We start from the raw sequence: 11,601 nt of genomic DNA, 5'->3' as shown, positions 1-11,601 counted from the left end.
TAGGTAAAAAATGATAGTAAAAGTTTGCTGCGCAAGCCTACAATACAATGAATAGGGTATCTGAAAACCATAACAAACTCCACAAAACAGTGTAAACCAACGCCGTCCCAAATGCTATACCGATACCTTCGCAATTCCCCCCCATCTCACCGAATCACCGGCTCACCCATCCAATCCGGCTCATCCAGCCCAGAAGTCGAAATCAACCTGCCAGTATCAATATCCTCACTACCCGTCCGACCATGCAATGAATCGATCCCTCCACGAACCGACTGTCTAGCACTATGTCGTCTGTGCCGACCATCAGCCGACGCAGACGGCGCAGCCGCAACCCGACGACGAGTGTCATCGCATGCGAAAACCTGGAAACCGCGGACATGCGTATCTTTGCCGTTCTGGTGGTTCTCCATGATGCGCATCTGGATCACCATGGCTTTGAGGACGTTCCCCGCATAGGGATCGTCGGGGGCCTCTGCGATATCACCCTCCTCAACCTGAATGTCATCGTCAATGGCCGAATCGCCATCTTCTTCCCTTTCGGCGTTTTGTCGCGTTTGTCGGCGGGCGCTTTTAGATCGACGCTTGTGCCGGACCATATCCTCGCGTACCCAACCTCCGTTGCGTCCTCCGACGCCTTGGAGGGGTACATCGACCCAGCCACACGGAGTGTCGCCTTCCCAGGTTGCAAACTCGACGAGGTCATTGCCCCCCATGCCGGCGAGGAAGATCATTTTAGTGGGTGTGTAGCTCTCGTCCAGGTCGAAGTCGAGGTAAACGCGGATGCGGACGACGGCAACCAATTTGAAGAAGTGGAGTGTTAATGTATGTGGCTGCGGTCCGTCTGATTGCCAGTATTGTGTGGGGGAATGGTGTCGTAGAGCTGCGACGCCGCAACCGGGTTTGGAGGTGGACACGGTCCATGAAGCGAGGGATGAGATTTCGCGGAGATTAGGGGGAGAGGTGATGGGGATCGGTCTGTATAGAGTGTTAGTCAACGTCCATGTGTGGTGGCAACAGTCTGGCTATCGTGAAGAGGAACGGGTAGTGGTTATTACCTCGATCCTGCATTTCCTCGTCACCGTCTTCGTCACCGTTCTCGTCCTCCTCTCCTTCTTCCTCCTCCTCCTCATCGAATTGATCCTCGAGTATATCATCGGCCTCTTGCCCATCAATCCCTTCCTCAAGATCAAACTGGTCCTCAGGACCCATTCCATCATCATATTCAATCCCCTCCTCATCCTGCGCATTCGGATCGTAGTCATCGTCAAGCTCCTCCTCTTCCTCCACAGTCTCAGGGGGCTGTTGCTCATGGCGCGGTCGCCTGAAGATAGAGAAAGGATTCGTTTGCGACCCCGGATGAGCCATGACCGGCACTGGTGCCAGATCTGGAGTCACTTCCTGCGGGCCTGTGGACGGTGGGTGTCGGTGGGTAGGGTTTGACGGGGTATGTCGCGACGGCGGGGTCTGGAATTGGGTGCGCAGACTGCCGGGCCCGCTGGGGCCTTGATCCCGGTGGTCGTGGGGATTTGGCTGTCGTCGCAGGTGTGGCATGGTAGGAAGACGTGGGGTCGTCGAGCGCAGGCTGTGAATTTCCATGTTTACTTCGGCGCGGGGAGCTCGGTTTCCTTTTCCGGTTAGCGCCATATTGGAGTCTCTACGAAGTATGAGAATTGAGTTACAAGACAAACCATTCTGGAAACATGAATAAAACGCAATATTGAGCTATTAAATGAAATGAATTCCCGTTAGATAACAGGATTGTTTTAGTGATTCGTTGACCAAATCTGCTGCCAATTGATTTTATCTTAAGATCTATGTTCACGGATTTAAAGATTGCTTGTCCAAGAATATGTGAACCAGGGCGATGTTGTTTCATCTGGTAATCTAGGTGACGGTAAAACTGTCGCCTCGGGAAGTGATCGGCTCGCGGAGTTTAGGGTGAGTTATTCGCCCCGCGGCCCTAAGCGGCTCACGAAGCAACCTGATCGCTCGCCCCAATGCTTAGGCTAATCGGCCTACTTGATCTCATCTTGCCTTACTACTCTCTAAGGTACTCCGAGAATAATCGTACTTCTACCTACTTCCAGTGTTCCTAGGAGCGAAGGCCGGGATATAGAGACACTATTAACTTTGCTTTTTGCTCTAGCAGCTAGGACACACTATCCATTACACTACGAAGCAACAAATTTCCGAACCGAAACCAGGCCCTGGTGTCGACCGCAACGCCGTCAATTAAGTCGGCGTTAGGAACATCATTACAGCGTTGTAGTATTATGCTCTCAATGTTTTGCGCAGATGTAATCTGCTCTCGTAGGCGTTGAATCACAGACGGGCTACTTCTGACGTTGTCAACAGCAGCTCCGACATAAACGCCTACCATAGTCACAAAGATACTGATAGTATCGTAACTGGCCGTGACTGAAATGTGAGTTTGGATGTGCTGGAGGATGATGTCAATCTGGATACCACTACCAGGTATGGAACCAGCGGTTGAAGTCATATCGAAATCGACTGAAACGGTCTGTTGCCCGGCTGCAATACACATAGAGGCAGTAGACCTGTCATGGAACCGCCTGTGGGAGATAGCGTGATGACTATGACGACCATGGTTGCCACGTGCAGACTGCTGGTGGCCATTGGAAAGAAGTCAAGGTGCTGACACTACCGTTGCCATTCCCCAATGCTGGAGTGCAAACGAAAAATCTGGTAACATCATTGGATGATTTGAGATCTGCATGTGAAAAAAAATTCAAAAGCATAGGCTTCGGGCAAAAATCGAGACGACTCGTCGATGTATTAGTAGCTCGTAGCTGGGATCGAACCAGTTCTTGGCTAGTACGTTTAGTCTATGCGAGCGCCCAGTACTAGTGATCGTATGGAGTAATTAACGGTTTTTGGCTAGAGTGCTGGTGATCGACAGGGATGGGTGAAACGGTGTCTTGCTCAGAATGGTTCAGGGTAGTAATTTACGAAGATATTGTCTAAGTGGGTGCCTATGGTTCATATGATGGACTTCCTATCTCTGAAGGAGGAGAGATGGATTTGAGTGATCACGAAGGGGTTTCCAGGTCCCTGGCGTGAAAATCGTGGAGACTGAATTGAGGTTTCGGACCCTTTGGTGAAGTATGGGGCTCGCTAAGTCGTCTTTGCCTTGACTGTATCTTAGTATGCTAGCAAAATATGCTAGCAAAGTTGTCAGCTGGTAGGTTACAGTGAAGTATTGTCGTTGCTTTCTAGAGCTTATGAGACTTTTTAGTATAAGGAGATGAGATCAAAATTAGCAGATTTTCCACGGTATCCATTCTACCCACACTCACACATGTATCGCTCAAGCATATATGTGATGAGCGCTACTCTGAAGGGAACAATGATATATTCGTCCTTGGCCTAATGTGTCCGCGCCATACTTTTGTCTCCCATTTTTGAATATAAACTTCAAGATGTATCAAATTCGAGATAGGTTTATTCCCAGCTGGGTGGATTGAATGTGATAGTAGTCGGTCTCAGGGCATCGGATTAGCGCAACCCCGAACTGCATGTCGAGAGTTCTAGCGAGGAACGCGGCGTCCTTGAAGGGACATCGAGACGACTTTTTAAAAAATTGCATACGTATGCTATGTAGTAGGTTATAGCTTTCTGTCTTCAGTTCAAATATTCTGCTCAAAGGAAACCTTCTTACGTTGAATACTGGGTGCCATTAAAAAACTAACGTCACGTTGTGAGGCTCAATTGTACTGTGCAAGCTCAAGACAAGAATTGAGAGCAAAACAAAAGCTTCAGAGAAGCAGAAACAATATCCAGGCCCACAATCCAGGTCAATGTCCTTAAAGCTCGGAGCAAAGTTTCACTTAACTTTGCGTCTGCTCTTTGAGGGTGTGAGCTGAAGATCCTCAATTCTCGAGCACAAGTCCTCGGGATCCACCTCCACCTCCTCAATTCTCGGGCTTTTCGCAATTGATGCGGGAGCATTCAAGTCCAGGGATCGCACAGGTGTGATCTGAGTTTCCTGGCTATCTTCCTTGTTCGTTGAAGATGGGTCTAAAATAACTCGACGGTGGGGTGGTCGCTTGCAGTCGAGGTATTTTTTCAAAGCAGGGCGGGGGAGCCTCGACTTAGCTTCATCTCGCAATAAACCCGACTTGTCGTATGCGGGAAGTTCGACGAAGTTAACCCATTTCTCCAAACTTTTCAGTAGAGTTTTCTTGTCAATGCCAAGCAGCTCTTCGTGACAGCGCTTGCATTTCTGACAGCCAATCTCAAGTTTGTAGTGCTTGTTGGAGAACTCTTCCAGTAGTAGCCGTTCCACACGATAAGCACACTTGGTATACTTAGTCGTGATGATTTCAACCTCGCCGTAACATTCCTTGTGTTCGTGCAAACGACGTTCTTTGGGATGTTCAAAGGTATATCCAACTTTGAATTTTCCAGGAAGGTTAGGAGGGCATATAACGTAGACCCAACCGGCTTGTCCGGCCTTGCCCTCGAGAGGTTGCTTCAAACGCCACGTTACACCTTTGGCCACTTCGTCTTCTCGCATGGTCAATACGCGGCGCATAGTCCCAGGTGACTCTGATGATTGACTCGAAAGGACCGTGATCCCCTCTTCCTTGTCGGATACCATTTCTTCTTTGTCTGGCTCCCTTTCCGCCAAGTCGTATCCATGCACTGCTTTCTCAAGCTCGTCTGCGTTCCCTTCCCTTTCCTCAGTGCGCTTATCACTGCTATCAAGCCCGTGGTATCCCTCCGGTTTAAAACTTCTAGAACTTCCCTTTGCATTGAGATCTTCCAGCCACTGTTCCTCGGCTTTGGAGGCATGCTTGTAGTGCATTGTGCAAACGTAGATTTCGGCGAGAGCCTGCACTACCTTGAACTGGGGCGATCCTTTGGTGTATCCACCTGAAGGTCCAGTGATGAGTTCAAGATGGCTCGCAAACTCTAATCTGGCACGATTGGAACTCTTCTGGCTCATCACGCGCTCACATCGGCGTCCACTCCTTACAAAGTAGGCGCATTTGATAGAAGGAATGTCATCAGGGGCCCAATCAAGCAATTTTGCCAAAGAGCAAAAGAGTGGGTCGGATGAATTCATTCTCAGGGACTGCCTTCCGCAAGGACAGTGTTTCTCTCTCTCTTTCTCTCTCTCTCAGGCTGAATTGGACAAGCTAAATTTGCTTTGAATAGCGAATCCTCTCAAGGCGTACTGAAGCAAGTCAGCAGTTTGTCGGGTAGAAGGGATTGCGATAACCTTTCAGTTCCCTGGCATAGCTTGGGGGTGGGGGGTTTAAATCCATGCCCCCGACCATGACCTTTCGATCGCTTTGAATTCGGAGCACAGCCCCCCTCACCAGACTACGCCGCCTCATGCGCGTTATAATGTATAATGAGGGGCGGGGTGGTCCGCGTGAACACCTTTGCACGTTTAGGACAGGGAATATCAAGTCATGTTACAAATAGTGCCATCCGCATGTGGCAGGTGGCTTAGAAAAGTGGGAATCGCGAGATTGCGAGATCTGTGGTTCGTGGATCAAAGGCTCACTATGATAGCGCTTGTGGGGAAAGGGGGTGATAGGGGAAGACGCATGCATGGTCGTCTCGCGCCTAGACATGGGTTCTCAGCCTCTATAGCAAAGGTACGTTTCACGTATTTCGGGGGCCAAGCCACGCGGAAAGGTTCCATTTCTCCGACGTCTGTACGGAGTAGAGGTGACGAGATTACGCACGACTCGAGTATTATCCTGTAGCCGGTTTAGAGGATACTGATTCCCCGCCAGGATCGGGCTCGGGGTTGCCGCTACTGAAGTCAACGGAGACTTCACGGTGCTGTATGCTAAATTTGCGAGGGAACAGCAACAGCCTCACAGGCTTGCAGTGGCTTCATGTGCAATCTCGTGAAAGAATTTTCCTCTTAGGCTCCGACATCTACTCAGCTGTTTGTCTGAAATCAATTTTTCGACGAGTCCATGTAGACAACAAAGGAAGCACGTCTGATGAGTGTTTTTGGATTGAGTTGGCGATGAGGGACCTTTCTTAGATTCGGTTGTGTCATAGTGATAGCGTGTATACGGAATGAATTCGCTTGAGAGAATGTCATCTAGCTAAGCAGGCCGGCGAAGAAACTTCGTCTCGCGGGCTCTGAACCTTCTGATTAAACTCAATAATTCGATCAGTAGCCTCTATCATGGTGTCCAGCTATTGCTTAGCTTCAGGCCTCGTCATTCTTATCACTTCGCGGATTCTAGGTGTGGCTAGTTAAACTCATGACAATCTGCGAACACTGCTACGTCTGGGCAACGGTTCCTATTGGAATCCTATACGTAGACGGAAAATTACCACAGCTGGGACCAATAACCAAGCCGGGGCTTGCTATTGCTTTCTCCCTATGCGATCGTCAAAGGCAGTCGTGAAGAGCACGGGCCCACCTACTGGCTTTTCATGTAGCGTAGATGCTGCTGGTCTATCACTGTACGTGCTCTACTTCTAATATCTAGAATATAGCGAGAATTTCCAATCTCTCCGCTGTAGGATACCACAGAGCCCCAATATAAACCGAGTTGCTTCAAAGTGTAAACCAAGAGCGTGAATTTTGTCTGGATGAGGAATTTGTAGCCAGGAGCTGGACGTAAGATAACTGTTCGGAAATGTCTCTTGTAGCTGTATCATCGAGACCTTTACTTGATCAACTCATATCGTACTAAGGAATCACTAACCTTACAATGCGCCGCTAATCATTGTATGACCTGATCATTGAACAGAATATTCCGGTTGTCATTCGTATTTCAATTGTCCACGGGTAAAAATCCATGTGACCAACGACAAAAATTCAAGTCTAGTGGAAAGCAACTCGTAAATAGCCAGAAACTTCTAGGAGGCGCTCATGATGACAATGATAACTTTGTTTCAGCGAAGGATCTCGAAATGAGAATGTATAGAGAGTAGGGTTTACGCGCTGAATGCGAGAAAATGTGAGAGGAAACCCGAGTGAAGGAAAGGATCAAGGAAGTGAGAAGAAGCCGCAGAAAGGGTGAGATGTTGTTAATAACCAGAAACAATTATTGTTAAAGACCTCAAGTCTCCAATATCTTGTATGTACATAACCATACTAACGTAGACATCTTGTTGTGTAAAAGCAGTTGTAGATGCGCTGTACAGATAGGTATGGACTAGATTTGTGTAGAAGGAATTGTTGATAGAAGAGATATGATACAACCAGAAAATATTGAAGTCATCTGCGTGGTATGTAATATAAGCTTTAGTCAACGAAGCTACTACCGAGCAGAGCGTTTGCTTCAGCGGTATATTCCAGTTCTACAATAAAATGAAGAGTGCCACGCAGGTAAGTACCCTACTAGACCTGTAGGTGAGATGATACAGGAGAACAGAGAAAGGTACAGAATTCTTGATACTATGTAGATATCTCTGACCTTTGTCTTTTGTATATAGTTACACCGGTAACTCCCTTGATGAAATGGGATGCGATGGAAGTTCAGGCAAAATTTGCCGCTTCATGTTTCCCATGCACTTCAAATATTTTCTGGGCAGGACTGCTTCCTTCAAGTTCCATCTCCATTGGGCCGGCACTTCGTAAATTGGGGGGCTCTTCAGGGACTGGTTTACTCTTTGTCCTTCGATAGAAGATAAAAAGCCCTGCTGCTCCAATAATCCCGGCAACAGAGCAACCGATCCCGATTCCTACTTTCGCATCTCTGCTTAGATCACCACCGTTATTCCTATTGGTGTTTGGGGTGATCGGGATTTCAGTCGCAGTTAAAGTTGTAGTAGCTTCCGAGCTCGAAGGGCTATTTGCTACATGCATCAGAGAGCTGGCTCCTGTACTGGTGGACTCTGTTGTTGTAGGCAGGATTGCGCTACTCGTGAAGGTAGTCGGCTGAACGGGAGAAGTGGTGATACTCGGTGTATTGTTGGCATATGGTGAATGCTCGGAAAGGGGTTAGGTCAAAGTACCCAGACTCATAATCTCTATCGCCGTAGACGATCCGAAGAAAATAGGACTCGGCGAGACTAAAAGTGGTTTCGATTGTGAATTAACCTAGCGTGATATTGAGGTTTTCGTCGGTATGTTTCACAATTTCTTCCATATGGGAGGCTTCCACATATTGAATCAAGAGAGGGAGTAATCTCGAGTCAGAAGAGTTGTAAGTCCAGGTGGTGGCAAGGCCGTTGTAAACATTCACAAAATCACCAGTTTGAGAGTAGGTGATTCGCAATGCTGATGAAAAGCTCAAGTCAGAAACGCGTGTGGGTAAAGAGCTTCTAATATTTATCCAATACTCTTACCATTGCTTTGAAAGACATTCAATGCGATTGCAAGTAGTACAATTGAATTCAACATGTGGGTGTGTAAAAGAGGGGTCTGTCTATCGTGTTTTCTTCGCCTGGCGCAGATGAAAATAGTAAGGGGAAACAGGTTGAACCACCCTCACAAAGCCCTATAATTCTTTAATTTCTCCCTCTTTTTTGTCTGCTTTCTATTCCGCTCCCGTAAACGCTTGATTTCATCCCGCATTAAGATATGCTCATGAACTAGCTTAACCGACATATTGTAAAACTATGAAGATCACGTTTTGTGGGCGAAGAGATCTTATCAGTAGCTGAACTTAGACCAGAATTGAGCCTAGATTGCGTTTTTCTAGCTGCCTAGTCGTCTGAGATATACCAGTAGAGATATTGCTGCCTGATATTGAACCTTGTGAAACTGGTCGATCCGGTAGAGGCGGAGATTGAAGGCGAACATTAAGCTTTAATAGTACCCGATCGGGGTCTGATGGCACTAAACCAGTAGCTGCGAAGGCACTTTGAACGATAGGCTCTTTGAATGAATCGTTACGAGCCGCTGGAAAGATATCAAGGAAGTCATCTTTCTCGATAGAATCGATGCCTAACCGAGTGTATTTCGCAACCCGCGTTCATAAGAGCACTTTAACACAGCAAAACAACCAACATCAAGAGGCTGTAAAAGATGAGAGGTATGCGGAGGCGTACATATTGGTATAATGTTGTTTTCCTGGCAAATCTTATCGAATGTCGCTCTAAGATGACTATCGTGGCCATCAAGGACTAAAAGACAATGTTTCCCTTTCATCTGACTTTTCACATGCGGAATGAAGTGTTTTTGGAGCCAATCAACGCAATTTCATTACTCGTCCAGCCGTTTGGACTAACGTTAAGAGCCCAATGTTTTGGAAGGTCGTCAAACCATCGTACCATAAAGTTTTTGCTTTTGAAGATAACGTATGGTGGGAGTGCTCGCCCGGAGGCGCAAATAGTTTCAATAATAGTCACCCATTCACGATTGCCAGCTTGTAAAACACCCCTCCGACCGGTATAAAATGACTGTGTAATAACCTTCGTCGTTGCACTCTCCCATCGCAAACCCCGTTCGTCAAAGTTGTAGATATCAGCCGAAGTAATACCATATTGAGCAATCGTTTTTTCAACAAGTTTAAACCCCTCAGTAATGGTATTTGGGTGTTCCATTAAGGCGCATTTATAGTCATATCTGCGAGAGAATCGACTAGAAAGCTCGGGATGTCGTTTAATGCATTGTGTTGGCCAATTCTTGCTAACGGTCTGGGGGGTATGATCTCCACGGTTTTTGAGTAGTAAATTATACATCTTGATTTACCTAGGTAGTCCCGGAACCCTGGTTGAGTAAATTCACGAACCCCGTCCCAAAATACGCATCATCCTAGCCACCATTTCCAGAAGAAATCGGGAACAGAACAGGAACCAATTTCTCATGGTCCTGAAGAATCGGCCCAAGCTTAGGCAAAGCTGGTGCCAATCAAAAAGCTCACATCATTGTTGAAGGAATTCGGGTTATCGAAGGTGAGAACACCACCATTGCTAGCAATGTACAGAACATTGTCATAGTGGCGGAAGAAGCGGGTGGGGTAGCTCCAGGACCGAATGCTGTTACCCTGGCCATTGAGACCACTCTGCGGGCAGAACGTGGAATCCTCGAGGAACGACTTCACTCTGTTGTTCGGGGCAATAATGAGACCAAAGTTGCTGTGTTGAATGAAGTTACCAGGAGTATCTTTGGATTCGAACGAGAAGCAATCGCTATTGGCAAAGCCGGGATGAACGATCCAGCTAGCCTGCTGCTTTAGCGCTGTTGGGCTGGACGACGAAACGACCTGGGTATTGACGGTGGTGCCGGTGTGCGCGATGAAGCGTGTGGTGTACCCGGGGGTAGTGACCTGCATCGAGATAGAAGAACCGACAGTGAGCGCCGGGCCGCTTGTCAGCGACGTGACAGCGTATCCGGCGGCTACGATGTTGGCCTGCACGGCGTTCTCTGTGGCATCGCTAGGATAACCAGTGGTCATCACACCTTCGTAGAAAGTGCCCTGGGCACCATTGCTGTTGTCGCCTCCGATACCAAGAATAATCGAACCCTCCTTGCTCATGGGGTTATAGCCCCACACAGTTGGGCGAATGCCGCTGTAGAATGTCGACAGAGGGCCGGACGCAGAATTGCCACCACGGATTGCCCACTGGTTCGGTTCACCTTTGACTGCGGCAGTGACAAACCGCTCGGTGATTGAGGGGTTGGCGGGGTTGTTCCCAGGGCTCTGGCCGGAGAAGAGACCGTTCTCGAGATCGGCCATGACCCAGGGACCGTTGCCAGTGCCAAAGCCCCCGAACTGTGTGTTGTTACCAAAGTAGATGGCTTCCATGTGGCCGTTTCCGGTATCGGTACTGCTGACCTCGGCGTTGCCGTAGTCAAAGCAACATCCATCGTTGTAGTGAGTGCCGTCAAGGACAGCGTACATGCCCTCGGCAGCGTCACCTAGCGCGGTACCGCTGGCGGCATTGTTTCTGTAGCCGGTGCCGGGAGACATGAAAACACCGTACGCTTTCTGGCCGTTCAGCGTGACCGGTGCGCCAATCGCGCTGGCCAGGTTATCAGCGCCATTGACATCCGGTCCCTTCCAATAACCGGCCTGGGCTTGGGTGAGGTGATTTCCATGGCCAGACTGATCATAGATGATCGAGATCAGGCAGGTCGTGCCGGTACAGAACCTATCTTGGGCGGCAGCATTTGCAACACCACCGGCGGACAGCGGTGAGATGTTGGCGCTGGCACCATCGGAGCCACGCGTCACCTGATAGAGGGAGCCGGTGTAGGCATCAAACAGGGCACGAGTGGTGCTGTGTGCGGCGACGCAGGGCGTGTTGCCGGAGGAGTAGATGTCGCAGGGTCCGGCGGCGACAAGGGAGCTCCAGGCAGTAAGCCCTAAGGCAACTACTGCAGCGCGTTCGATACTGGGTCGTGAATGCATGTTTGTTTAGTTCTGATGAGAGAGTGAATGTCTTGTCCATCTACTTAACTCCATCTACTTATACTCTTCTTCTCGTCACGAATGGCCGGTGTTAGATTAATAGTGGCATGCGCTACCAAAGCGTGAGAATTTTCCTCCTATAATTCCAGATGGAGTGCATCCTGTCCTCTTGACAATACGAGCGAGGGTTGCCCCTGAAAGTCTCAAAAATGGTTCGGTTAATTATAGTCGTCAGTCGTCGTTGCCGGGCTATTGAAATTTAAACCAATTAGGTTTCAGCCGAAACCTGTCTTGC

The 11,601-nt window shown here is 48.5% G+C and overlaps 4 protein-coding genes across 4 annotated transcripts; all 4 read right to left on the bottom strand.

The window, feature by feature from the left end:
* Positions 1–146: 146 nt before the first annotated feature.
* Positions 147–1,644, bottom strand: N7473_010221 (anaphase promoting complex subunit DOC1; the record flags this gene model as incomplete). The annotated part of the gene is made up of 2 exons (XM_057156160.1): positions 147–975; positions 1,040–1,644. 2 exons carry the CDS (start codon positions 1,642–1,644, stop codon positions 147–149), a joined length of 1,434 nt encoding a protein of 477 aa, XP_057004815.1.
* A 505-nt stretch (positions 1,645–2,149) lies between these two features.
* On the bottom strand, positions 2,150–2,545 carry N7473_010220 (glycoside hydrolase family 18 protein; the record flags this gene model as incomplete). Its single annotated transcript, XM_057156159.1, has 1 exon — positions 2,150–2,545. The coding sequence occupies one exon, from the start codon at positions 2,543–2,545 to the stop codon at positions 2,150–2,152; it is 396 nt and encodes a 131-aa protein (XP_057004814.1).
* A 1,299-nt stretch (positions 2,546–3,844) lies between these two features.
* N7473_010219 (GIY-YIG nuclease family protein) lies at positions 3,845–5,089 on the bottom strand (the record flags this gene model as incomplete). The annotated part of the gene is made up of 1 exon (XM_057156158.1): positions 3,845–5,089. One exon carries the CDS (start codon positions 5,087–5,089, stop codon positions 3,845–3,847), a length of 1,245 nt encoding a protein of 414 aa, XP_057004813.1.
* A 4,693-nt stretch (positions 5,090–9,782) lies between these two features.
* N7473_010218 (alpha-L-arabinofuranosidase B) lies at positions 9,783–11,306 on the bottom strand (the record flags this gene model as incomplete). Its single annotated transcript, XM_057156157.1, has 1 exon — positions 9,783–11,306. One exon carries the CDS (start codon positions 11,304–11,306, stop codon positions 9,783–9,785), a length of 1,524 nt encoding a protein of 507 aa, XP_057004812.1.
* Positions 11,307–11,601: the final 295 nt, after the last annotated feature.

This window comes from Penicillium subrubescens (genome assembly GCF_028828155.1).
Source record: "Penicillium subrubescens strain IBT 31985 chromosome Unknown utg000007l_segment0_segment0, whole genome shotgun sequence".
In the NCBI taxonomy this organism is placed as follows: domain Eukaryota; kingdom Fungi; phylum Ascomycota; class Eurotiomycetes; order Eurotiales; family Aspergillaceae; genus Penicillium; species Penicillium subrubescens.
Note: the sequence above shows the minus strand (reverse complement) of the source record. Positions and strands in the feature narration are given on the sequence as shown.